Source organism: Callorhinus ursinus, unplaced genomic scaffold, assembly GCF_003265705.2.
Source record: "Callorhinus ursinus isolate GAN/ISIS: 27379988/994484 unplaced genomic scaffold, GSC_fseal_2.0 scaffold32, whole genome shotgun sequence".
Lineage (NCBI taxonomy): Eukaryota > Metazoa > Chordata > Mammalia > Carnivora > Otariidae > Callorhinus > Callorhinus ursinus.
The window spans coordinates 10,822,768-10,847,586 of record NW_027397094.1 but is presented as its reverse complement, the minus strand read 5'-3'; the positions used below and the strand labels follow the sequence as shown (position 1 = coordinate 10,847,586).

The window sequence follows — 24,819 nt, the reverse complement described above, 5'->3', positions numbered from 1 at the left end:
AAGTAGCTTGAGGATGAAACCGTGTATAAGTATGCAGTAGACAAGGCTTTATGGGAGAGGGAGACACTGAAGGTAATGGGAAAGGTGAAGTCATTGTTTTTATATGGCCCATAAGAGGTAGGTGGGGGTAGTATCAAGGTCATAAGTGGCAGAATAAGTTTTGGCATAGTAGAGACCTCTCTTTCCTTGAGACTAGACAGAAGGGATTAGGAAAGCTGAAGATGGTATGTATTGGAGGTGGAGGAAGGTGAACGACAAATAAATTGTGTTAATGTCTGATGAATTCTGTTTCCTTCTGTAATGGTCCTGTTTATTTGTTGAGCTGTCTCCGGTATACCACCAGCCACTAAAGCCTGATAAACCTGACAGTGAGTGTGTGAGTGGTTGAAGGAGGAGGTGGGTGACAGGGGACAGACAAGGAGAGAGCCAAGTGGATGTAACTCTTTCCGGAGTTGGGCGCCAAAAGCAGGCTGAAGGCTTGCTGGATTTCACCGAGGGCCCAGCTCGGCAAAGAAATATGAAGATTCTGTGGTTATACTTGGTTGCCATTGCGTTCCCAGGTAGCCAGAGAGTGTATAGGAAAGCAATATCCCCAACCAGTTTTAGATACGTTCTCTCATAATATTTTCTCCTCTTGTCCTTGCAGAAGCAACTCAACCCAAGTTCTACTATTTCTTGTATTGACTTTGCTGGATGCGGAGGGTATCTTACTTCCAGTATCTCTCTCTTGTGCAGGACTGTGGTCATTACTTCATTAACCCCCAAAACTGTTAAAAATTAATTCTTTTTCTACTCCCCCATTCCCTAGAATGTGATGCCTCTATCGGCGGGATTATTCAAGAGCGAGCACAAAAATCCTGTGCCACAGTGTCCACCGCGTCTCCACGTGCAATTTCTATCCCATGTCCTGTGGAGCAGGATGCCCAACCAGTTCCTGAAGGTCGATGTCTCTCGAATAAGTGAGCGCCAAGGCTGGCTAGTGCAGTGTTTGGATCCTCTGCAGTTCATGTCTCTTCATATCCCGGAGGAGAACAGGTCAGCCCCGCATGCCCTTTGCTGTCCGATTGGGACCCTTCGGAATTGGGGATGTTGCTGGGGATACAAAAGAAAGCTTAAAAATGTCTAATTTCTTGGGGGCAATGGAGATATTATTTCACATATTCCAAGTTGAAATCTCTTTCTTATCTACTTTGTTACTGAAACAAAATGATTATACCACCCTTGAAGGGGCCATAGGATATTGTTCCTTTCCTCTTGTTTTATCTCCGCTAAGAGCAGGTAAACATTCAGACAAGTACAGCTGCAATCTGACTTAAGACTAAGCGGTTGAACAAGGTCTGTGCCAGGCTGGAATGGGCGATGCGTGTGGTCCACGGGCCTTCTTACCCTGAGACCCAAGCTGCTGGGGCAGCTCCCAGCCTGAGACATAGGGTTTCCATGGCCAAGCATGGATGTACAGGAGGGTTAACAGACACCTGAGGTCTCTGAGAACTTCTTTTCGCTTGTGGCAGATGTTACGTTCACTCATGTTTTCTTGACCCAAGCAAGTCATGTAGCCAAGCCCAAAATAAGTAGGGCGGAGATTACTCCACATACAGGGAAGAAGGAAGAGGGAGAATATATATAAACAAGAGTATAATCTGTATTATGTGCCAAGCAGGTGTTTTATTTTATGTTTAGTATTGTCCTTATAACAGATAAAACAATGAGTTATTTCTTTTGCTATCCTCCAGTTGAAGCCATAGCTTGTTGACACATGAATATTGCTATAAGGAGTTGGTATGGGAAGACAGATTAAACTGGTTGAGGTCTATGCTTTGGTTTGCCTTGACCTAAATGTAGAGTTGGGAGATGTAGACTATACATCCTCAGACTTCCCTTATTCATTCATTCCACAAATATGTCTTAGTTCCCACTGTGTCCCTGGCACTGGATAGTAAATGGTGTACAAAACAGACAGGACTCTTACCTTAAAAGATTTCATGGTCTAGTAGGGAAGAGAGGTGCTTTAAAGGAAGGAATGGTGTGCCATAGAATGAATAATGGGGGGTGGGTTGGAAGGTGGCAGCAACAATGTAGAGTCCTTAGATGTTGTTTCTAGAAACTGACAATTTGAGAGTGATGAGACAGTAGGTGAAGTTGTGCTCTTCAATAAGAACCTAGAATGCAGATGTTCTGTGTTGCTACAATGAACAGGTTTATCTATATTTGACCATCGGCCAGGCTAACAGTCTTCTTGAGAGACTGGGGGGTCTAGTTAAAGTCCACTATACTTTGAAGGAGAAAGCCTGCTCAATTATACCTTCCCCAGAACTGGGTGCTAGCAGCTGAGACCCATGGTTGTGTGGTTTCCTGGAGGCCTAGGTGGTACACAGGGTGGGTAATCATTCACTTTGGGTTTCTAATGCATGAAGCTTCTGATTCTGAAGTTTGGGAGGTGCGGTCTGGAACAATTCTGCACTGTCAAGCTTTCAGTGGAATACCTGTGAGCCGGGCAGCATAGATACGGTAGGTGGGCATGGACAGGATGAGAGAGTACCTAAGGACGTGACAGAGTTTAACAACAAATAATCACAAAGAAATCCTCAGCCCCTACTGTGTACCAGGCTAAGTGCAGGATGAATATTAATACACAAGTCATATAATAACCCATGTTCTGATGAGTTTATATTACAGTCTCACTAAGGACGCTTTCCTAGATGAATGAGTCATTCCCTTTATTGTGAATATATCAAGTTTCTACTTTTAATTCTACAGTGTCACCCATGAGCCATCTTAATAATTTAAATAAATAGTCTAGGAAATTTAGTACATTGAAAGGAATTATGTGCTTTTAAAATTGACTCTATTTTGAAAGAAATGGCTTTACTTTAGGCATATTCTGGCCATACTTTTAAGGTTTTATGTGTTGGAAGGTCATGATATGTGGTAGAAGCAAAATGACCTGAATTAAGAGCCCATTGTCACCAGATTCCCAGTAGAAACTTTCCCAAGTGCAATGTCACAGATCATGTTTGTTTCATGAGCTGCACAAATCTGGTGGAAACCAGAGCTGCGTTGGTGGACGTGTGGGGCTGTGAAGGATGTATGAAACCATAACTCATGTCAGAGGAATTAGCCCTCCGCTCGCTTACTTCTGACTGGGCAGTGTAAGAGCAAATCACGGGTCACAGACAAGGGCAACATAGCTTAAGGCAGAGTTTTCTGGCTTCTTGAGCCTGCTTAGCCAAGTTGGAAAGGGACAATCAGGATTTTCCAAGGAGTGCTCAAATTTTGAAAGAAAGGCAGTCCCCACATCCAGATGGAGACCGTATCGAAAAGAGGTGCCCCAAACCTTGGGGTGATGGAAGATGAAGAAGCTCCAAGTGCTACCAGTTGGAAATTTCCAACATAGAATTGTATGCAGAGGAAAACTTGTAACATATGTAGTACTGACTAAGGGGAAAAAACAAACAAACCACTATGCTATCATGAAACCTGCCACAGAAAACCATAAAAACAAAAGTGTTTCAGTAACTTTTTTTATTATGTTATGTTAATCACCATACATTACATCATTAGTTTTTGATGCAGTGTTCCATGACTCATTGTTTGCGTATAACACCCAGTGCTCTGTGCAGAATTTGTGATGTACACAGATTTCTTCTCTGATTCAGAATTTTGAAAAATGTCACCTGTGTAACCTTGCTCCCACCCTCCTCCCTTCCGCAGATCTGTGGACATACTGGAGTTGACAGAGCAGGAGGAGCTGCTAAAATTCCACTATCACACTCTCCGGCTTTACTCCGCTGTCTGCGCTCTTGGGAACCATCGGGTGGCACACGCTTTGTGCAGCCACGTGGATGAACCTCAGCTGCTCTACGCTATCGAGAACAAGTACATGCCCGGTTTGCTGCGCGCGGGCTACTATGACCTGCTGATTGACATCCACCTTAGCTCCTACGCCACGGCCAGGCTCATGATGAACAGTGAATTCATCGTGCCCATGACGGAGGAGACCAAAAGCATCACCCTTTTCCCCGACGAGAACAAAAAACATGGCCTCCCAGGGATTGGCCTCAGCACCTCCCTCAGGCCCCGAATACAGTTTTCCTCCCCCAGTTTTGTAAGCATTAATAATGAATGTTACCAGTACAGTCCAGAGTTCCCACTGGACATCCTCAAGGCCAAAACCATTCAGATGTTGACAGAAGCTGTTAAGGAGGGCAGCCTTCATGCCCGGGACCCCGTTGGGGGGACCACTGAGTTCCTCTTTGTACCTCTCATCAAGCTTTTCTATACTCTGCTCATCATGGGGATCTTCCACAATGAGGACTTGAAACACATCTTGCGGTTGATAGAGCCCAGTGTGTTCAAGGAAGCCGCCACTCTGGACGAGGAGACAGATGCGCTGGACAAAGAGCCCAGCCCAGAAGATGCCAAGCCAGAAGGAGCTGGTGAAGAAGAAGCCAAAGGGGATAAGAGGCCAAAGGAAGGCCTGCTCCAAATGAAACTGCCTGAGCCAGTTAAATTGCAGGTAATCAGAAAAAATGATTTTAGTGAATTTCAGAGTTACTAACTATGAAGGTATTGATATTTGCCTTCGCTTCCTTTACTCTTGGGGGTTGTGTGTGTGTACTTTTGGGTTCCTATGTAATGATAGTTTTTCATAAAATTAACTAACTTCCTGTTGTGCTTTGGGATGTGCCAGTATAATTGTGTTGCATTTAGAATGGAATTCATGAATTTTCCAATGGAGTCAACTGATAGTAGTTCATAAGAGATACCGTTAGTAATTTGTGTCTGTGTGTGTAGCTGTAGATGTCTGCCTGCCAGCTCTTTTTCTCCTCCCTCTTCATTAGCAATTTCTTTGTTGGAATGCCTGGAATAGAAGGCACCTCATCCCTTTCTTACCCTGCCCCCACTTTCTACCAACATACTCTATCAGTTAGAAATCCTTTTGGCTTCAGGTGGAGGAATATGCAACTAACCATTTAATGGATAAGCAATGAAACCACTTAGTTGATTTACATAGGAAGTCTGAAAAGGTACACAGTTCTAGGACATCTAGAACGTCCTCAGGAACCCAGCTCTTAATATTTTCCTGTGCTCCTCAGTGTGTGGTTTTCATCCTAAAGTGAAACGATCCTGTCACTCATTACCCACTTATACCAATTTTGAAAAAAAGGTGTTCTAGTCTTTTATTATTATTTTTTAAAGATTTTATTTATTTATTTGACAGAGAAACACAGTGAGAGAGGGAACACAAGCAGGGGGAGTGGGAGAAGGAGAAGCAGGCTTCCTGCGGAGCAGGGAGCCCGATGTGGGACTCGATCCCAGGACCCTGGGACCATGCCCTGAGCTGAAGGCAGATGCCTAATGCCTGAGCCACCCGGGTGCCCCCTAGTCTTCTATTATTGATGGGGAATTGTTCCCGCAGGACCCCCTGTCTAACTTCTCATTATGTATCTTACTCGCCATAGCACCTGTAGCTGCAGAGGAGGCCAGGATGGTAAGTGTCCACCAGAAGAACATGTATTTACCCTTTCGGCTTAGAAAAATTATGTTTTATCCCCTGGGACCAAGCACAGTGCTGTGTACGCAAAATCAGAATTCTGTTCATGGAAGAGTTGGCCACTAAGCATGTCTGCCACGGATTTTGATTTGATATGCATTAACCATTTAAAGATCGAGAAATTAAATCTGATGTCTTTTTTCATCATGTTTTTAGATGTGCCTGCTGCTTCAGTACCTCTGTGACTGCCAGGTCCGGCACCGGATAGAAGCCATTGTGGCCTTTTCAGATGACTTTGTAGCAAAGCTCCAAGACAATCAACGCTTCCGATACAATGAAGTGATGCAAGCCTTAAACATGTCAGCTGCACTCACTGCCAGGAAAACGAAGGAATTTAGATCGCCCCCTCAAGAGCAGGTACAAGAATGAAATGGAAATGGAAATGAAATGGAAATTCTTCCTTTTCACTTTGGGTTTTACTTCCTTCAGTATCCATACATTGCGACATTATATCCTAAGTTCCCGGGGCGGTTGTTTTCCTGTTCTCCTTGAATAAGCCGGGTTGACTTAGTCAGTAATTCTTTGTTTTGCCAAAAAAAGTCTACTCAGTTAGCTTAAACAAACAAGAGGCTTACTGAAAGGGATCATGTGTATTGTAGACTCTTGGATGAGACGTGTTTGCCAGGTTCTGAAGTTCTGCAAATAGAAACAATATCCAGCCACAGGTGGATCTGCTTTGGCTGGCAAGGTACCACCCCAGTGAAAAGGAGCCCTTCCCTCCTAAGACTCAGTGTCAGATACTTTCTGTTTGGTCCCTCCTGAAAGACCAAATGTCACTGCCCCAAGGCTTGCTGGAAGATGGATCACCTGTTTATGGTTCTTCTGATTGCTCACTCCAAACCCAGCTCTCTTCCTGGCATACAGTAGAACCAGGGGCACATGCCTGAGCCAGACAATGGACTAGTCTGGAATCTACTTCAAGATGGGATGCATAGTGTGGGAAATGACCGAGATGGTGGTGAAAAGGTAGAACTGCCAGATCTAATCTTCAGTCTCTTACCCTCAGCATTTCCCTGTATCAAGATAATTGCCAAGTGAAAATGTTTAGGAACTAATAGCAGAATTTGCTTTCTCACCAGAATGTAACTTCTTTGAGGGAGGGGGCATGGAAATTTGTTCATTGCCATGAACAACATGTATTGAGCACAAAAAGAGTCCAAGCTCTCCCAAATTAACTCCATTTGTTAAGCTGCTAAAGGGAGGCTCCTACTTCTGGAAAAATGGAGTACGGGTGCCTTTTTCTATTCTTCCTTCTAAGTACAACTAGAAGGAATTACATAAAAATTACACAAAAGACTAGATAGGAAGACTCCAAAAGATAGAAGCAAGGAGACAGGCTGTGGAACTTGGGACCTGGGGAACACCGTGGTGGTGAGGCCCCTGGGTTTTCTTTTTGCCTCATCTACCCCAGACTTGGGGGTAAAGGAGCCAGCAACCCAGAAATGTCAATGGGCATCGACAAGAAAAGCCTCAACCAAAGACTTCGATGTCTAGCCAGAAGACCAAGAAAACCGTCTCTCTAGCAAAACCGAAAACTTTTAGGTACTAAACATACTACTCCAGCCGAACGCTAGACAGAACTGTGCTCCACCCCCACCCCAACCAGCAGACGCTGAGGGGGGAGCCGAGACTTCCACCTTCATCAGGCTCTAATGAGGTGCTCCAGGTGGAACTGTGGGGAGCTGGTGAGTAGTAATGTGGCCTGCTTCTTCCAGAGTGTCACTAGAGACCAGAGAGGGAGACGTATATGGCACTCTGGCCCTTTCCAGCCAGGGTTGTATGAGTACAGGTCTAGTGGGGAACTGGATTTCCCAATCTCACCAGTGAGAACAAGGTCGTCTTCCTCTCTCAAGTGTCCATGGAGGCTGAGTAAGGAAAAGGGCTTCCATTCCCACCTGGCAGTAGCAAGTAACAAGGCAGCTCAAACTTCTCCTGCTAGCTAGTGTCAGAAGACGCCGGACATTTAAATAAGGTCCAGAAGTCTCATAAGACCAAAATGTCAAGGTTTCCATTTAAAAAAATCACTCATCACACCAAGAGCCAGAAAAAACTTGAATGAAGAAAAGACAATCAATAGATACCAACTCTAAGGTGACGGAGATGTTAAATTTGTCTGACAGGGCTTTTAAAGCAGCCATCATAAAACTGCTTTGAAATGGGGGGGGGAAGTCTTCACAAAGAAATAAAGATAGAAAGAAGAACCAAATGGAAATTTTAGAACTGAAAAATAACCAGAATAAAGAAACCTTCAGTGAATGGACTTAGCAGCAGAAGGAAGGAGAAAGAGAAAAGAATCACTGAACTGAAGAGAGAACAAGAATTACCCAGTTCAGGGACGTCTGGGTGGCTGTCGGTTAAGTGTCTGACTTTTGATTTTGGCTCAGGTCATGATTTCAGGGTCGTGAGATTAAGCCCCATGTCAGGCTCTGTGATCTGCTGGGAGTCTGCTTGAGATCCTGTCTTTCCCTCTCCCTCTGCCCCTTCCCTGCTCCTGCACACGCTCGCTCGCTCGTGCTCTCTCTCTAAATAAATAAATAAATAAATAAATAAATAAATAAATAAATAAGTAAATAATCAATCTTTAAAAATAAAAAAAGAATTACCCATTCTGAAAAACAGAAAAAGAAAAAGCCCCAGGAACCTGCAAATATAGCAAAAGGTCTAACATTTGTGACATTAGAGTCCCAGAGATAGGAGAAAGGGGGAACTAAAAACAAACAAACAAAAACCTTCGAAAAATAATGGTTGAAACATTTCAAGTATGGCAAAAGATATCAAGAAAGAGACTCAAGAAGCTGAATGAACCAGATACCCAAAGAAATCTAAACCAAGACAGACACATCATTGTCAAACCTCTGAAAACTAAAGACACAGAAGAAAATCTTGAAAGCAGTGAGAAAGATATGACACCTAGAGAGGGAAAAGCAACACGTGAGTGACTGTGATTTCAGGTCAGAAAACATGGAGGCCAGACAGAGACGGAAGAGGCCCACCGGTTTCCCACTGGAAAAAAAACTGAAAACCCAGAATTCTATCGGCAGTGAAAACATCCTTCAGGAGTTCAGGGGAGATCAAGACAGTCACCAATGAAGGAAAACACTGAGAATTGGACTACAGCAGATCAACCCTGAAGGAATCCTAAACAAAGTCCTTGAAACAGAAAAATGACAGTAGAAGAAAATTGTGAAAATCTGGAACGAAGAAAGAATTATGGAAGGTGTTAAAGCATGGATAAATGCAATGCATTTTCCTTTTCATTTTGAGTTTTCTAAGTTATATTTGATGGTTGAAGCAAAAATGATAAAGCTGTCTAATGTGTTCTAAATATGTGGGAAATATTTAAGACTTTTATTTTTTAATTTTTTTTAAAAAAATTTATTCATCTATTTATTTTGGAGAGAGCGAGCACGTGTGCATGAGCTAGAGCAAGGGGCGGGGGCAAAGGGGGAGGGACAAGTAGACTCTGTGCTGAGCCTAGAGCCTGATGTGGGGCTGGGTCCCATGACCCTGAGATCATCACCCAAGCTGAAACCAGGAGTTGGATGCTTAACTGACTGAGCCACCCAGGCACCCCAAGATATTTATATTTTAAATAAAGGAGGATAGGGGTATAAAGGGAGGTGAATTTTCTGTGCTTCACTCAAACTGATATCGATGCCAGTAGTCTGTGATGAATTATGTATGTATAATGTAATATCCAGAGCAACCACTTAAAATGCTATACATAGAGATACACTAAAAAAATGCCAGGGATAACTCAAAATGAGGAGATCCTAAAAATAGTTCAAGGAACCCATAGCAAGTTGGGAAAAATGAGGCAAAAGCGAAAAAAACATGTAAAATTACAGGCTTATGTCAGCACATCAATAAAGTCATGAATATAAATAGTCTAAATACACTAATTAAAAGGCAGAGATTGGCAGAGTGGATTTTAAAACTTGGCCTGACCATATGTTGCTAGGTCTCTATGAGATATTTCTATGATGAGATGTTTCTAGGAGAAACTCACATCAAAAAGAATGATGTAGACAGGTTGAAAGTGAAAGGATGAAAAAAGATATCTATTTATCTATGTCTATGGAGGTGTAGATATGTAGATATAGACATAGATATTTTTAAATTTTAGGTAGTTAACATACAGTGCAAAATTGGTTTCTGGAGTAGAATTCAGTGATTCGTCACTTACATATAACACCCAGTGCTCATCACAAGTGCCCTCCTTAATACCCATCACCCATCTAGCCAATCCCCCACCCACCTCCCTCCACCAAACCCTCAGTTTGTTCTGTGTCATTAAGAGTCTCTTATGGCTTGTTTCCCTCTCTCCGTTTTTTCTTTTCTCCCTTCCCATATGTTCATCTGTCTTTCTTAAATTCCACATATGAGTGATATCATATGGTACTGACTTATTTCACTTAGCATAATATACCGTAGCTCCATCCATGTCATTGCAAAAGGCAAGACTTCATTCTTTTTGATGGCTGAGTGATATTCCATTGTACAGATATACCACATCTTCTTTATCCACTCATCAGTTGGTGGACATTTAAGCTCTCTCCATAGTTTGGCTAATGTTGATAAGGCTGCTATAAACATCTGGGTGTATGTATCCCTTCAAATCTGTGAAAAAAGATATATTGGGAAAAATTAAAATAAGTGTATATCAGAACAAAGAGATATCACAGGCGGACAGGAACATTATACAATGATAAAAGAGCAACTCACCAAGAAGACAAATGTACATATACTAAATAATAGAGCTGAAAAATATGTGAAGTCTGCACAGTAAGGACTGAAAGAAGAAATACATAAATACACAGTTATAGTGGGAGACTTCAACACCCCTCTGTCAAGAATTGATAGAATAGCTAGACAAAAGTCAGCAAGAATCTAGGAAAACACAACCCTATCACTACCTAACAGGATCTTTGGATATTTGTAGAACACTCCACCCAAAAACATAATACATTTTTTTTTCAAGTTCCCATGAAACATTCTCGATGATGGACTGTATCCTGCCATAAAACAACCTAAACAGATTTAAAAGCTTTGGATTTTTTTCATACAGAATCTTTTTTCTGACCACAATGGAGTTCACCTTAGAAATCAATAAAAGAAAGATAACAGGACAATTTCCCAATACTAGGGAATTAACACAATTTTAAATAACCCAGGGTGGAAGTTTTGGGGAAATTTAAAAATACATTGAACTGAAAGAAAATGAAAATATCACATATTAAAATTTGTGGGAATAGCTAAAGCAGTGCTGAGAGGATAATTTATGACACTAAATATTTACATTTAAAGAGAGAAAAACAAATCAGTAAGCTTCCATCACAAGCATTTAGAAAAAGAAGAGTAAAATCCGAAGCAAGCAGAAGGAAGGCAATAATATAGGTAAAAGCAGAAATCAATGAAACTGAAAACAGGACAATTGAAAAAAAAAAGGAATCTAAAAACTGGTCATTTAAAAATATCAATAAAATCTACAAACTGCTGGAAAGGCTAACAGAGAGAAGCCACAAATTACCAATATCAGGAATGAAATGAGGTATCACTACAGACCCTGCAGACATCAAAAGGATCAGATGGGAATGTATGCATGCATATGTTATATGATTTCATTTATGTAACATTCTTGAAATGACAATAATATGGAAATGGACAACAGATTAGTGATTGACGGGAACAAGGGATGAGGAGCAGGCAGGAGGGTAGTGGATGTGGTTATAAAGGGGTAGCAGGAATGATCCTTCAAGTGATGAAATTGTTCTCTGTTTTGACGATCAATGTCAGGGCTCTGACTGTGATATTGTACTGCTGTTTTGTAAGATGTTACCCATTCCCAGGGGGACCTGGGTAAAGGGTGTATGGTATCTCTTTGATTATATCTTACAGCATATGCATGTAGTTATCGCAAAATAAAAGTGAAACAAGAATTTCACGTAAAAAAGTCTAAAAAGCAAACTTAAAATTGTTTCCCCAGGGGAAATTATGAAAGAGCAACATTCCTTTCTTTTCTTCATTCATAAATGTAGTATTTTTGTGTCTAAAGCTAAAACAAATGGAGGATAGTTTCTCGAAGTTTATTTAATTGAACCATTAATGTTAGTAAAAGCATAGCTATCCACTGTATTTTCTATTTGGATTTTTCTTCATCTTTGCTGTATATCCTTCTCAAAAAGTGTTCTTTAAAATACTCCATGAAGTTTAGAAATTAGCAAGAAAAAAAATGGAAATCTAGGAGAAGCATAATAAAATATTTTTAAAATAATATTTAGATTTTAGTGGATTTAAGAACACTAAGTATACAAGGGTCTAACATACTCTGGAATTGAGGAAAAGGAAGCAAATTATGTGACTGTTTTGCAGCAAGCTAAGCTTTGAATAGTTTTATTTATTTTTTGGTATTCGTTGTATTGAGTGATAATGATTTTTCATATGTTGGGCATCAATTTATGAATACTCAAAGGTTTGAACATCTTTAGGTTTTTATGATTTTTTTTTTTTTTGCTGTCATTCCTGAATTCACTGTTCTTTTTCTCTTGTTCTCCTTCTTGTTTTCCCAAACTTTCAGATCAATATGCTTCTCAATTTTAAGGATGACAAAAGTGAATGTCCATGTCCTGAAGAAATCCGTGACCAACTCTTAGATTTTCATGAAGATTTGATGACACATTGTGGTAAAGTCTTCTTGACTTAACAACTCTTATTAGATGTGTTATATATTTATTTACTTGTTTATTTATTGAGAAATAATTATATTAAGAAATAATTGACATACACCACTGTATAAATTTAGGATGTACTTTGTGATTGTTTGATTTACCTACATTTTGAAATGATTACCATGATAGGTTTGGCTAACATCCATCTTCTCATATACATGAAATAAAAAGAAAGGAAGAACAAATAAAGGCAAATTTGTTTTTCCTTGTGACAAATACTCTTAGGATTTACCCTCTGAAAAAGAACTTTCCTGTATATTGTACGGCAGTGTTAGCTACACTCATCATGCTGTGTGTTGCATCCCTAGTACTTATTTAAAGTTTGTAACTTTTGACCACTTTCCTTGAATTCCTCTCTCCCTACTCCCCACTTCTAATAACAAATATGATCTCTTTTTCTCTGAGTTTGTTGTTTGTTTTTAGTTTCCACATATAAGTGAGATCACATGGTATTTCTCTTCTCTCTGTCTGACTTCTCTTAGCATAATGCCTTCAAGTTCTGACCATGTTGTCACAGGTGGTAGGATTTCCTTGTTTTTTGGCTCAATAATATTCCATTGTATGTATATACCACAACTTCTTTATCCATTCATTTGTTGGTGGGCACTTAAGTTGTTTCCATATCTTGGCTGTCGTAAATAATGCTGCTGTGAACAGGGGGGTGCAGATACTTTTTTCAAGTAAGTGTTTTCATTTCCTTTGGATATATTCCCAGAAGTGAATTACTGGATCATATGGTAATTCTATTTTTAAATTTTTTTTTAGATTTTATTTATTTATTTGACAGAGAGAGAGAGACAGCTAGAGAGGGAACACAAGCAGGGGGAGTGGGAGAGGGAGAAGCAGGCTCCCCGCTGAGCAGGGAGCCCGATGCAGGGCTCGATCCCAGGACCTGAGCCGAAGGCAGACACTTAACAACTGAGCCACCCTAGCACCCCTATTTTTAAAATTTTTTGAGGATCCTCTATACTGTTTTGTTTGTTTTTTGCTTTTGAGTTATACGAGTCCTTTATAATATTTTAGATATTAATTCCTTATCAGATATATAGTTTACATACATTTCTTCCCATTCTGTAGCTTGTCTTTTCACTTTGTTAGTGGTTTCTTTTGGTTTTTGTGGAAACTGTTTAGTTTGATGTAGTCCCATATATTTATTTTTGCTATTGTTACTTGTAGTTTAGGTGTCATATCCAAAAAATTATTACCAAAATCCATATCAAGGAGCTTTATTGTTATGTTTTTTGCTAGGAGTTTCATGATACCAGGTCGTACATTTAAGTCTTTCCTCTATTTCTAGTTAATTTTTATGAGTGTTTAAGATATGGTCCAGTTTCATTCTTTTAAATGTGAATATCCAGTTATCCCAGCCCTGTTTATTGAAGACTACCTTTTCTCCATTGGGTATTCTTGGCTCCCTTGTCAACTCATAGTAGACCATACATGCTTGGGTTTATTTCTGGGCTCTCAGTTCTTTTCCATATATCTCTTTGTCCATTTTTTTGTCAGGACCATACTGTTTGATGACTATAGCTTTAATAGCTTAGCTTAAACCAGGAAGTGTGATACTTCTTACTTTATTCTTCTTCCTCAGGATTTCTTTGGCTTTTAGGGAGATTTTGTGATTTCATACAAATTTTGGGAAGGTTTTATTCCTACTTCTATAAAAAATGCCATTGGAATCTTGATAGGGATTGCGTTGAATCTATAGATAGCTTTTGATAATATTACCGTTTTAAGATGCCTTTCCATGTATTTGTATCCTCTTTCCTTTTCACCAGTCTCTTGTAATTTGTAAGATAGAGATCTCTCACCGCCTTCATTAACCTTATTCCTAAGAATTTTATTGTTCTTGATGCTATTGTAAATGAGATTGATTTCTTCATTTCTTTTTCAGAAATTTCATTTTAGTTTATGAAAACACTTTATATTGTTGTATGTTAATTTTATGTCTTGCAACTTTACTGGATTCATTGATTAGGTTTAACAGTTTTTTGGTTGAGTCTTTAGGATTTTCTTTTTTTTTTTTTTAAAGATTTTATTTATTTATTTAATTGACAGAGAGAGAGAGAGAGAGAGAGAGAGAGAGAGGGAATACAAGCAGGGGGAGGGTCAGAGGGAGAAGCAGGCTTCCTGCCGAGCAGGGAGCCCGATGCGGGGCTCGATCCCAGGACCCTGAGATCATGACCTGAGCTGAAGGCAGTCGCTTAACCAACTGAGCCACCCAGGCGCCCCTAGGATTTTCTACGTATAAAATCATGTTGTCTGCAGATAGAGACCATTTTACTTCTAGTGCCTAGTGAGATGATCATATGATGATCATATGATTCGTTTCATTCATTCTGTTATTGTGGTGTGTCACATTGATTGTCTTGCATATGTTGGACCATCCTAGCATCCCAGTGATAAATCTTGCTCGATCATGGTAAATGATCCTTTTAATATGCTGTTGAATCTATTTGCTGGTATTTTATTGAGAAATTTTGCATCTGTGTTCATCAGGGATAGTGGCCTGTGATTTTCTTTTCTGGTAGTGTCCTTTTGCATTTTTGGTAATCGGGATAATGCTGTCCTAGTAAAGTGATTTTGAGAGTGTTTCCTCCTCTTTCGTTTTTTTTGGAAGAGTTTGAGAAGAATTGGTGTAATTCTTTAAATGTTTAGTAAAATTCACCAGTAAAGCTTTGCTTCATTGTGAGGTTTTGATTACTGATGTACTCTCCTTATGATTAATGGGCCTATTCAGATTTTCCATTTCTTACTTGGTAAGTTGTATGTTTCTAAGAACTTTTCCATTTCTTCTAGCTTGTCCACTTTGTTCACTGATAATGTTCATAGTATTGTTTTACAAGCCTTTGAATTTCTGGGGTATCTTTTTAATTTTTTCATTTACAATGTCTCCTTTTTCATTTATAATGTTGTTGATTTGAGTACTGTCTTTATTCCCCTTAGGCTAGCTAAGGGTTTGTCAATTTTATTTTTTATTTTTTTCAGGGAATTAACTTAGTTTGGTTAATCTTTTCTGTGGTTTTTTGATTTCTATTTCAATAATTTCTGCTCTAATCTTTCTTCTACTACCTTCAGGCTCTGTTGGTTCTTCTTTTTCTAGTTCCTTAAGATGTAGAGTTAGGTCGTTTATTTGAGATCTTTCTTCTTCATGTAGGCATTTATTGCTATGATCTTCCCTCTTAGAAGTGCTTTAGCAGCACCCATTAATTCTGGTATGTTGTATTTCCAGTTTTGTTTGTCTCAGTAAATTCTTTCTTTTATTTCCCCTTAAATTTCTTCTCGGATTCATTGGTTGTTAAAGAGTGTTGTTTAATTTCTCTGTGTTCATGAATTTTCCAGTTTTTCCCTTGTCATTGATTTCTAGTTTCATGCCATTGTGGTCAGAGAAGATTACTGGTATAATTTCAACCTTCTTGAATTTGCTAAGACTTGTTCTTTGGCTTAACACATATACTATCCTAGAAAATATTCCGTGTACACTTGAGGAGAATGTCTGTTCTGCTGTCACTTGATAGAATGTTTTTGTATATGTCTGTTACGTCCATTTGGTCTACAGTGTTGTTAAAATCCACTCTTTCCTTATTGATTCTCTCCTGTATGATCTATCCGTTGTTAAGAGTGGGATACAAAAGTCCCCCAATTATTACTGTATTACTCCTTATTTCCCCTTTTAGTTTTTTTAGTTTTTGCTTTATATGTTTAGGTACTTTGGTATTGGGTGTAAAAATATTTAATAATTATTTTATCTTCCTGATATATTGACCCCTTTATCATTATATAATGACCTTCTTTGTCTCTTTTTGCCATGTTTAAAGTCTATTTTGTCTGATGTAAGTATAGCTTCCCCTGTTTTGTTGTTGTTTTGTTTTGTTTGATTACCACTTGCTTGAAATGTCATTTTTCATCCCTTTGCTTAGTCTTTGTGTGTCTTTAAGGTTAATGTGAATCTCTTAGGGGCAGCATATGGTTAGATCTTGTTTTTTCATTCAACCATTCTATGTCTTTTGGTTGGAGAAGTCTATCCATTTATACTTAAAGTAATTGATAGGTAAGGACTTACTATTGCTATTTTGTTAATTTTTTTTATTTTGTAGATCTGTTTTTCCTTGTTTCATATCCTTCTGTATTTCGTGTATGTATGTGTTGATATATTTGTTATGAGTATGCTTTGACTTCTTTATTGTGTTCTTTTGTATAATTACTACAAGATTTTCCCTTGTGGTTACCGTAAGGTTTACATACAATATCTACAAGTTATAACAACCTATTTTAATTCATTAAAAAAAATTTAAACTAGAGTTATGAGTTATGCAACACTATTACCATATTGCAGAATCTAATGTTGATTATATGTTTATCATTACCAGTGAGATTTATACTACCTTTTTGTGTTTTTACAATGTTAATTATTGTTCTTTGACTTCCATTCAAAGAATTTCCTCTAGCATTCCTTGTAAGACAGATCTGGTAGTAATGAACTTCCTCAGCTTTTGTTTGTTGGGGAAAGCCTCTATCCCCCCTCCCTTTTCTGAAGGACAGCTTGACTGGGTGTAGAATTCTTGGTGAGTAGTTACTTTCTTTCAATATTTTGAATATGTGATCCCATTCTCTCCTGTCTTGAAAAGTTTCTGATGAGAAATCTGCCAATAGTCTTATGGGTGTTCCCTTTTATGTAACTTCTCTCTTTTCTCTTGCTCCTTTTTAAAATTCCTTCTTTGCCTTTGCCTTTTGACAATTTAATTATCATGTGTCTCATTGTAGCACTATTCAAGTTCAGTACATTTTGGGTCTTTGGGGCCTCATCGATCGATCTGCATGTCCATTTCTCTCCCCAGATTTGGGAAGTTTTCAGCCACTATTACTTTAAGTATACTTTCTGTCCCTTTTTCTTTCTTGTCACCTTCTGGAATCCCCATATCCTGAATATTGTGGGAATCTTTCCATTGTGTCCCATAAATCTTACAGGCTTTCTTCAGAGTGCATGATTTTCATTGACCTATTCTTCAGGTTGTTGATTCTTCCTTCTGCATGGTTAAGTCTATCTTTGACACTCTCAGTTGCATTGTTCAGTTTTTGTATTTTTCAACTCTAGGATTTCTGTTTGTTCATTTTAATGGTTACTATTTCCTTGTCAAACTTCTTTTTTTGTTTTGAACTGTTTTCATAATATTGTTTCGTTGTCAAATGTATATTTTTCATACACATATACTGATACAAAAGTTAATATATATGTAAATAGGTTCATAAATATACATGATGCCTGGTAGGAGCTCATGTAAGAATATTTATTATTGCAAAAATGGTTAACTGACCCTATGTGGAAAGTCATGACAGGTAGAGATATCTGAAAGACTTTAAGACCAAGTAGGAGATAACCAAAATTTTATTTCTTTTCTCTCTTCTCCTCAGTGGCAGAGAATAGAAAGGGGGAATGGAGACATGTAACCAGATGCTTTGGCAGAGAGATGAGTGTTAGATTGATTTAGTCTAAAGACAATTGATCACAAATAGTTGTATTTAAACCAGTTGTGGGGCACTTTTTAGTATTGCCCTAGGAAATGCAGCATGTATCTTTTGAAATTAATTAATGCCTAAGGAAATCCTTCATTAAGTTTATGTCAGTAGCCCAAATCTATTAAGGGAGCTTTACTCTCCTTTTACTCTAAGAACTTTTAAAATGGAATTTATTTGAAGTTCTGAATCTGTGATTCTTTTCCCTTTAAGCCATGATATGGACAAAGTGTTCCAGTGAAGGAAAATGGATTTGCCATTTCTTAAGTGGTGTGTAACACCAGTAGCATTGTTCTTATTTTATTTTAATGAAGAGAGTATAAGCATCACCTTGCATATTAATTCAGCTTAAGAATAAAGAGCCACTAAACGAGTGCCAGAAAGTTGTATTATCTACCATAAATAAAGGGGCACTCTAAAATGGTAGTATTATTGCTTCAGACATAAAGCGTTCCCTGAATTAGGATACCTAATTATGCCTGGTCTCCTCTCAATTTATTAAAATGCCACTGTGATTATTAGAGGCAAATGAGGAGGCTGAAAGCCTAGGAGGTTTTTTGCAGGTTAAAACTGTAGGTCTAGGCAGATAGCCCCTAAAGTCAGACATGCCTCAGGGTCAGCCTAAGGGTCAGACCAAATACCAGAATTGATCTTGACTCCTGAGATCATCTTTTTGCTGTCTGCTCAGTTTTGTATTTTGTCTTGGCTACCGATAGCCCTGGGCCCATCGGAACAGGAGAAAAAGAGAAAGGAAGACAAGAGGCCAGTGAGTGGATTTTACCCATGTGTTAGTGAGCAGGAGTGCTTAATTCAATAATGTCAAATGTTTTGGACATGGCAGGGTTGCTTTAAGCTTTGAATGGAAAAAGTTGCAAAACCAGAGCATTATTTCTCCTAAATATATGTTTTTCAAATGCATTTTTCTTTTCTTCTTTCTCTTTGTTTTTCTGTTGCTAGGAATTGAGCTGGATGAAGATGGGTCTTTGGATGGGAACAATGACTTAACAATTAGGGGCCGCCTGCTGTCCCTGGTAGAAAAGGTGACATACCTGAAGAAGAAACAAGCTGAAAAACCAGTCGAGAGTGACTCCAAGAAATCCTGTAAGCAGTATGGAAGGGCTCTGGCCAAGCGACTCTGCTGACATTTATTCATCCTTCGAAGTAACATCAGACTAGATGAGCCAGTGAGAAAACTGAGCTGGAAGCTTCCAAGAATCAGATTCTTAAGTAGATGCCTGTGGCTGACAGAAGTAGACAGCAGCATCACACTTGGTTTGTAGGAAAAGATTGAGAGGTAGCAGTATGTATAAGGGTGGATGGGCTCCCTAGAGGACTACAAATGTAGGTATTTGATCAGACACTATCAAGAGAAAGTACAAAGGGAGTAATTTAGCTTTCCTATCTATTACGCTATTGACTTTCAAATATTCTTGTGCCAAGTTAAACTTTTCTTAAAGTTTAAGTAGTATCTGTAACTATATTTTGGTTCTGAGATATTTTCTAAACCGTTAAGCATTTCTGGTTCATTTTTATCCTACTTAAGAGTAACAGCTGATACTCTGAAAATAAGCACACTGGGGCAGTGAGTCTCAGACACAACTCTCATCCAGAATGGGTTCAAGTAGTAGGTTGGTGAGATCCATCTTACTTATTACCTCACATCTCAGTCCCCATTCATTCTATGATGTAGCACTGGTTTAGGAACAGTTTTTACTGAAAGAAGAAAAATGAACTCATGAAAAATTTTAGGGTTTTTTTTTTTTTTTTTGGTGCTAACTTACAATGGGAACCTTTCATCCATACAGTGAACTCTAAATTTATTCTTTAGTATCACAACCAAATTTATTTGAATCAAGTCTTCTTCAAAATGAGAGTCCAAGGTTTCTTATGAACCACTTTTCATTATCACGTTTATGATTTTGACCTATTAAAAATGTCAATGTGGTTTTGAGGCATGTGGAGGTATACTGGCATTTTATCTGCATTTTGGATTCAGTTAAAATTGGTAGTTTTTGTTTGTCCTTAAATAATGTATAGATTAAAGCAGGTAAAACAGCTTCTTTTGAAAATCTGCCGGGATTAGGAATTAGTACTTCATTACTTGTGTCTTTATCACTTCAACCCTACTTAGCTTTCATGATTTTGCTGTTTATTTCAGGAGGTTTGGAAATTCTGTTGCTTTTATGTGTACTACACTGCATGTCACATTGCACGTAGTCTCCTATGTATAGAATAATGTTTCACTTTAATACAGCTTCACAATCAAAACATTTCAAGTGACAGTTAAGGATCCAAATTATAGTAAAAATATAATTATATGAGGTCACTTTTGCAAATGGTTCAAATGAGGAGAGAGAAAAATAGTTAATTCCTTGGATGCCCATAACTGACTTTATAAGGATATATGATGTCAGATCTGGGAGGAAAATAATGGAACAAAGAAAATGGAAGTAAAAAGTATTAGGACAACTCCTGTTGATTGCCCTATGGACTGCCAACAGTAGTTTTGAAAAAGTAGGTGCAATTCTGAACCGCTTAAATTCCTTAATAAGAGGAGTTTTTAAGGAAAAGCTTGTGTATTTTTATCCTTGCATGTTCATAACTCATTTTTACTGACATATATATAAAATGTTGAAGTGAAGTTTATTTTCCTCAAAGAATATCCCTAGCCTTTTCAATTCTGGTACAAATATAGTTATTAGTTTGGGACTATGAGAGGTACAGTTGAAATGCCCAACGAATTTGTCTTCTCTTATTATTTTCCTTTTAAAAAAACATCCATAATGACTTTACAGCCACTCTTCAGCAGTTGATTTCTGAGACCATGGTCCGATGGGCGCAAGAGTCTGTCATTGAAGACCCCGAATTGGTGAGGGCCATGTTTGTGTTGCTGCATCGACAGTATGATGGCATTGGGGGTCTGGTCCGGGCTCTGCCGAAGACCTACACTATAAATGGTGTCTCCGTGGAGGATACCATCAACCTGCTGGCATCTCTTGGTCAGATTCGTTCTCTGCTGAGTGTAAGAATGGGCAAAGAAGAAGAGAAGCTTATGATTCGTGGATTAGGGTAATTTATTTAACTATTACAACCTTTGTCTTACAAATGTCTTCTTTCTACTTGTTTGTCCCAGTAGTTGCACAGTAGGTATATTAATACAAATCCACTATTTCGATTACAGGCATGCCTCATTTTTATTGTGCCTTGCTTTATTGCACTTTGCAGATAGTGTGTTTTTACAAATTGGAGGTTTGTGACTACCTTGCATTGAGCAAGTCTGTTGGCACCATTTTTTTAATGGCGCTTGCTCACTTTGTGCCTCTCTGTCACATGACGGCAATTCTCACAGTATTTCCACCTTTTTATTATATCGTAATTGTTATGGTGACCTGTGGTCAATGATTGCAACTCATTGAAATTTCAGGAGATGGTAGCATTTTTAGTAGTAAAGTATTTTTGATTTTTTAAAATTTTTTTATTATGTTAATCACCATACCTTACATCATTAGTTTTTGATGTAGTGTTCTATGATTCATTATTTGCGTATAACACCCAGTGCTCCATGCAGAACGTGCCCTCTTTAATACCCATCACCAGGCTAACCCATGCCCCCACCCCCTCCCCTCTAGAACCCTCAGTTTTTCAGAGTCCATCGTCTCTCATGGTTTGTCTCCCCCTCCGATTTCACCCCCTTCATTCTTCCCCTCCTGCTATCTTCTTCTTTTACATTGATTTTTAAAACATAATACTGTTATGCTCTTAATAACCTATAGTGTATTGTAAACATAACTTTTGTATGTACTGGAAAACCAAAAAAATTTATTTGATTTGCTTTATTGCAATATTTGCTTTATTGCTGTGAGCTGGATCCAAATCTGCCATATTTGTGAGGTATTTCTGTATATCATTATTAAATGAGATTGTTGCTTTTCTAGACATGTTTTTAAGCTAAAAAGAAAAGTTGCTCAACAGCAAAATGTGACTAATTTTACAACTAGATGCTAAGGTGGCTATGATATGCAGCACATATTTTAGAGGTTTTTAAGATTAATTTTTCAGTAATGTGCAATCATATGTAAAAAATACAGATTAATAAAAAACACATTAAAATCCATGCAGAGAAAAACACTCACCAGCAGGAAATAATAAGGTATTTTGTCTATATCCACTGGGCCTTGAAAAAAGAATGGGGAAAACAAGGCAGTTCTTCTGATAGTTCAGTACCATAGGTGTGCTTCCTGTGTGAATTGGGGGATTAACGTTTATATCTCATGTGTGGTCTAAGGAGTCCCAAACCGAGAATGTAACAGTTGGCCCCGGAGGTATACTTTCTCAACTTAAGTCACCGTGAAACCTTGCAGGAGAAAACTAAATACTACCAATGGTTAGCTTACGATCAAAATTACAAAGCTCCTAAGGAAAAAATCCTCCATAAGCAAGGGTCTACAAATACAATAGTAGTGGGGTCACAACACCTGTTTCAAGAACTTCAGATAGTGCAATGCCAGAAAGAGAACATAAGTGACTATATTTAAAATGGTTAGGAATACAAAGGAATAAATCAATTCTCCAAAAATAAGATGTGGAGAGAAGTCCACGAAGATCTGAAAAAGATCCAAGTAGAGTTTCTAGAAATGAAAAATATAATAAATGACATTTAAAAACAGTAAATTAATTAAATTGGATAAGCTGAAGAGAAAATTAGTAAGTTGGATCATAGATCTGAGAAAATTACTGAGTACTGTAGCCCTGAGAGGTAACAATAAGGAAATTCGAAAGAGCAGTTACGAGACCTAAGGGAGAGTATAAGAAGGTCCAGGTTACGGTCAACAGGATTTCTGGAAAAGACAGAATAGATGATTTATGGAATGGGAATATTTCAAGAGCTATTGGCTTGAGATTTTCAGAATCGATGAAGAGCATGAATTCACAGATTATCCCAAAGCACAGGTAGCTCCACATCTTCACCTGCATAGGCTAGTGAAACTGCCATAAAACCAGTGATGAATAGACTATTTTCAAAGCAAGTTGAAAGAAAAGCCAGAATACTTACAAAAAACCCCCCGACAGTATATGGAATTCTCAACGGCAAAACTAGAGATCATTACTCAATGGAATACCACACTCACAAATTCTGATGGAAAGTAACCATCAATTTAGAATGTGTTACTCAACTGAGAATGCCACACCATGACCTTGTGCTTCATGGAGGTTTGGAGATGAGGATTTATATCCCATATTTTAAGAGTGATGGCAAAACAAAGATATTTCAGAATATTTACTTACGGTCCATTGGAAGACCTTCTAAAGGCTGCACATTACAGAAAAGATAATGGAATTCAGAGAGAAAGAATGGGAAGCAAAAGTTTCAGTGAGTGCATTATTGGCACATATATGCATAAATCTGGGAATCATTCACGAGCTTGCGTAGTTTGGGATTATAAAAATAGAAGAACAATAGAAGCTTAAATTAAGCTTTCTGATGTCTGCAGGAAAAAGATACCAAAACATAAGGATGTAGAAATCGAATGTAGAATGTTGAAAAGTGAGATAGAATACAAATACTCTGCCAAAAAAGCTTATCTAGTTACATAAATATTAGATAAAGAAGAGAGAATGAAAGTAACTATTGACATGGATTAAAAAGGATGTAAAGAAACAGTAAAAAGTTTTAAGAAACCTAGAGTTGGTTCTTCAAAAAACTAATGGAATAGAATAACCACTGTTTTCTTTGATCTAAAAAATTATCCTGTGGGTAAAAAATAATAGTGTAGAAAGACTCAGTTTGTGTAGTATTATTTGTGTACATGCAGAACACAATACTGTGTATTGCCCTTAGACCTGTCAAGTGTTTGCAGTCATTAATAAGCCTGAAGGTTATATTCCAAAATTGTTATTATTGCACACTAAAAATAAATATACTAACGGAACAAAAGAACAGAAAAGCTTAAACAAAAGCAAATTTGGTGGTCTTTATAATTGTATCAGCGTGAATCTTTTTTTTTTTTTTTGGATCTTTTTTTTTTTGGATCTTTTTTTTTTTTTTTTGGATATTAATACTTCAGTCTAACTGAAAAGGGCTTCACATGAGTGATCTTCCTTAACCACATGAGAAAGGAAGCCTTCCAGGAAATACAGGGCACTTTCTTCTCAAATGAACATATAATAGTAGTATGTGCTGTTAACACATAAATCACTCAGTAGTGATAAAACTCACAATGATTATAAAACAAAATAAAAAGTTATGTTTTTGTGGTATTAGAAATATTTCTCAAAGGACACATTTAGTAAATGACAACCTGCCTACCAAGTGGTAGAATTATAAATCCACTTAATTTACCTGGAATGAAAGGCAAACAAGACTTTTTCAATACGATATTGTCCAAAGTTAGGTCATAGAAAAGGATTTGAAATGACGAAAGAACAAATCCTGTGATTACAACTGTGGTTTGAAAATTGAAGGTTCTCCTACTAAATATGTTGCTGTCTTATGTGAGGGAAAAGGAGGCCTTTCTTTACTCCATTTGTTCTTTTTTTTTTTTTAAAGATTTTATTTATTTATTCATGAGAAACAGACAGAGAGAGAGAGAGAGAGGCAGAGGGAGAAGCAGGCTCTCCATTTGTTCTTGCACAAAATAGATCAGACCTATTTTAGTCCTCGGCCCCCATGTCATTTTTTTTGAGTTGTGCTATCTATAAACTCTTGTCATTAAGGCAAAACTAAACTCAATTAAAAGCGGAAAACTAAAACTAAAAAAAGAATCATTATACAGGAATTCTACTGTTTCACTGTCTTGATATACGTGGAGTAACTAAAAGTTAGCATATGACCAAATGAAGAGGTGAGTCAACTAGGGAGATGAGATCGGCAGGGAAAGCTTGCTTTCTTGTAGGCTGCGCGTTCTAAAATTTTCTTGTTAGAGCTGTGACAGGAAGTGTTTTGTAGGAAGAAAAAAAAAAAACCTCCTGTATTGATTTGATTTATGTTCAAATAAAAATCAGCAGAGTTCTTTATTTTTAATG

General features: G+C 38.0%; 1 protein-coding gene across 1 annotated transcript in view; it reads left to right on the top strand.

Annotated features, from left to right (window-relative positions):
• The window catches only part of RYR2 (ryanodine receptor 2), a 728,853-nt gene that overhangs the window by 513,184 nt on the left and 190,850 nt on the right, over nt 1–24,819 (top strand). Inside the window, exons 36-41 of the mRNA XM_073878937.1 lie at nt 809–1,035; nt 3,712–4,516; nt 5,711–5,911; nt 12,132–12,237; nt 18,754–18,897; nt 20,592–20,865. Coding sequence (XP_073735038.1) covers nt 809–1,035; nt 3,712–4,516; nt 5,711–5,911; nt 12,132–12,237; nt 18,754–18,897; nt 20,592–20,865 — 1,757 coding nt within the window. The remainder of the gene's footprint in view (nt 1–808; nt 1,036–3,711; nt 4,517–5,710; nt 5,912–12,131; nt 12,238–18,753; nt 18,898–20,591; nt 20,866–24,819) is intronic.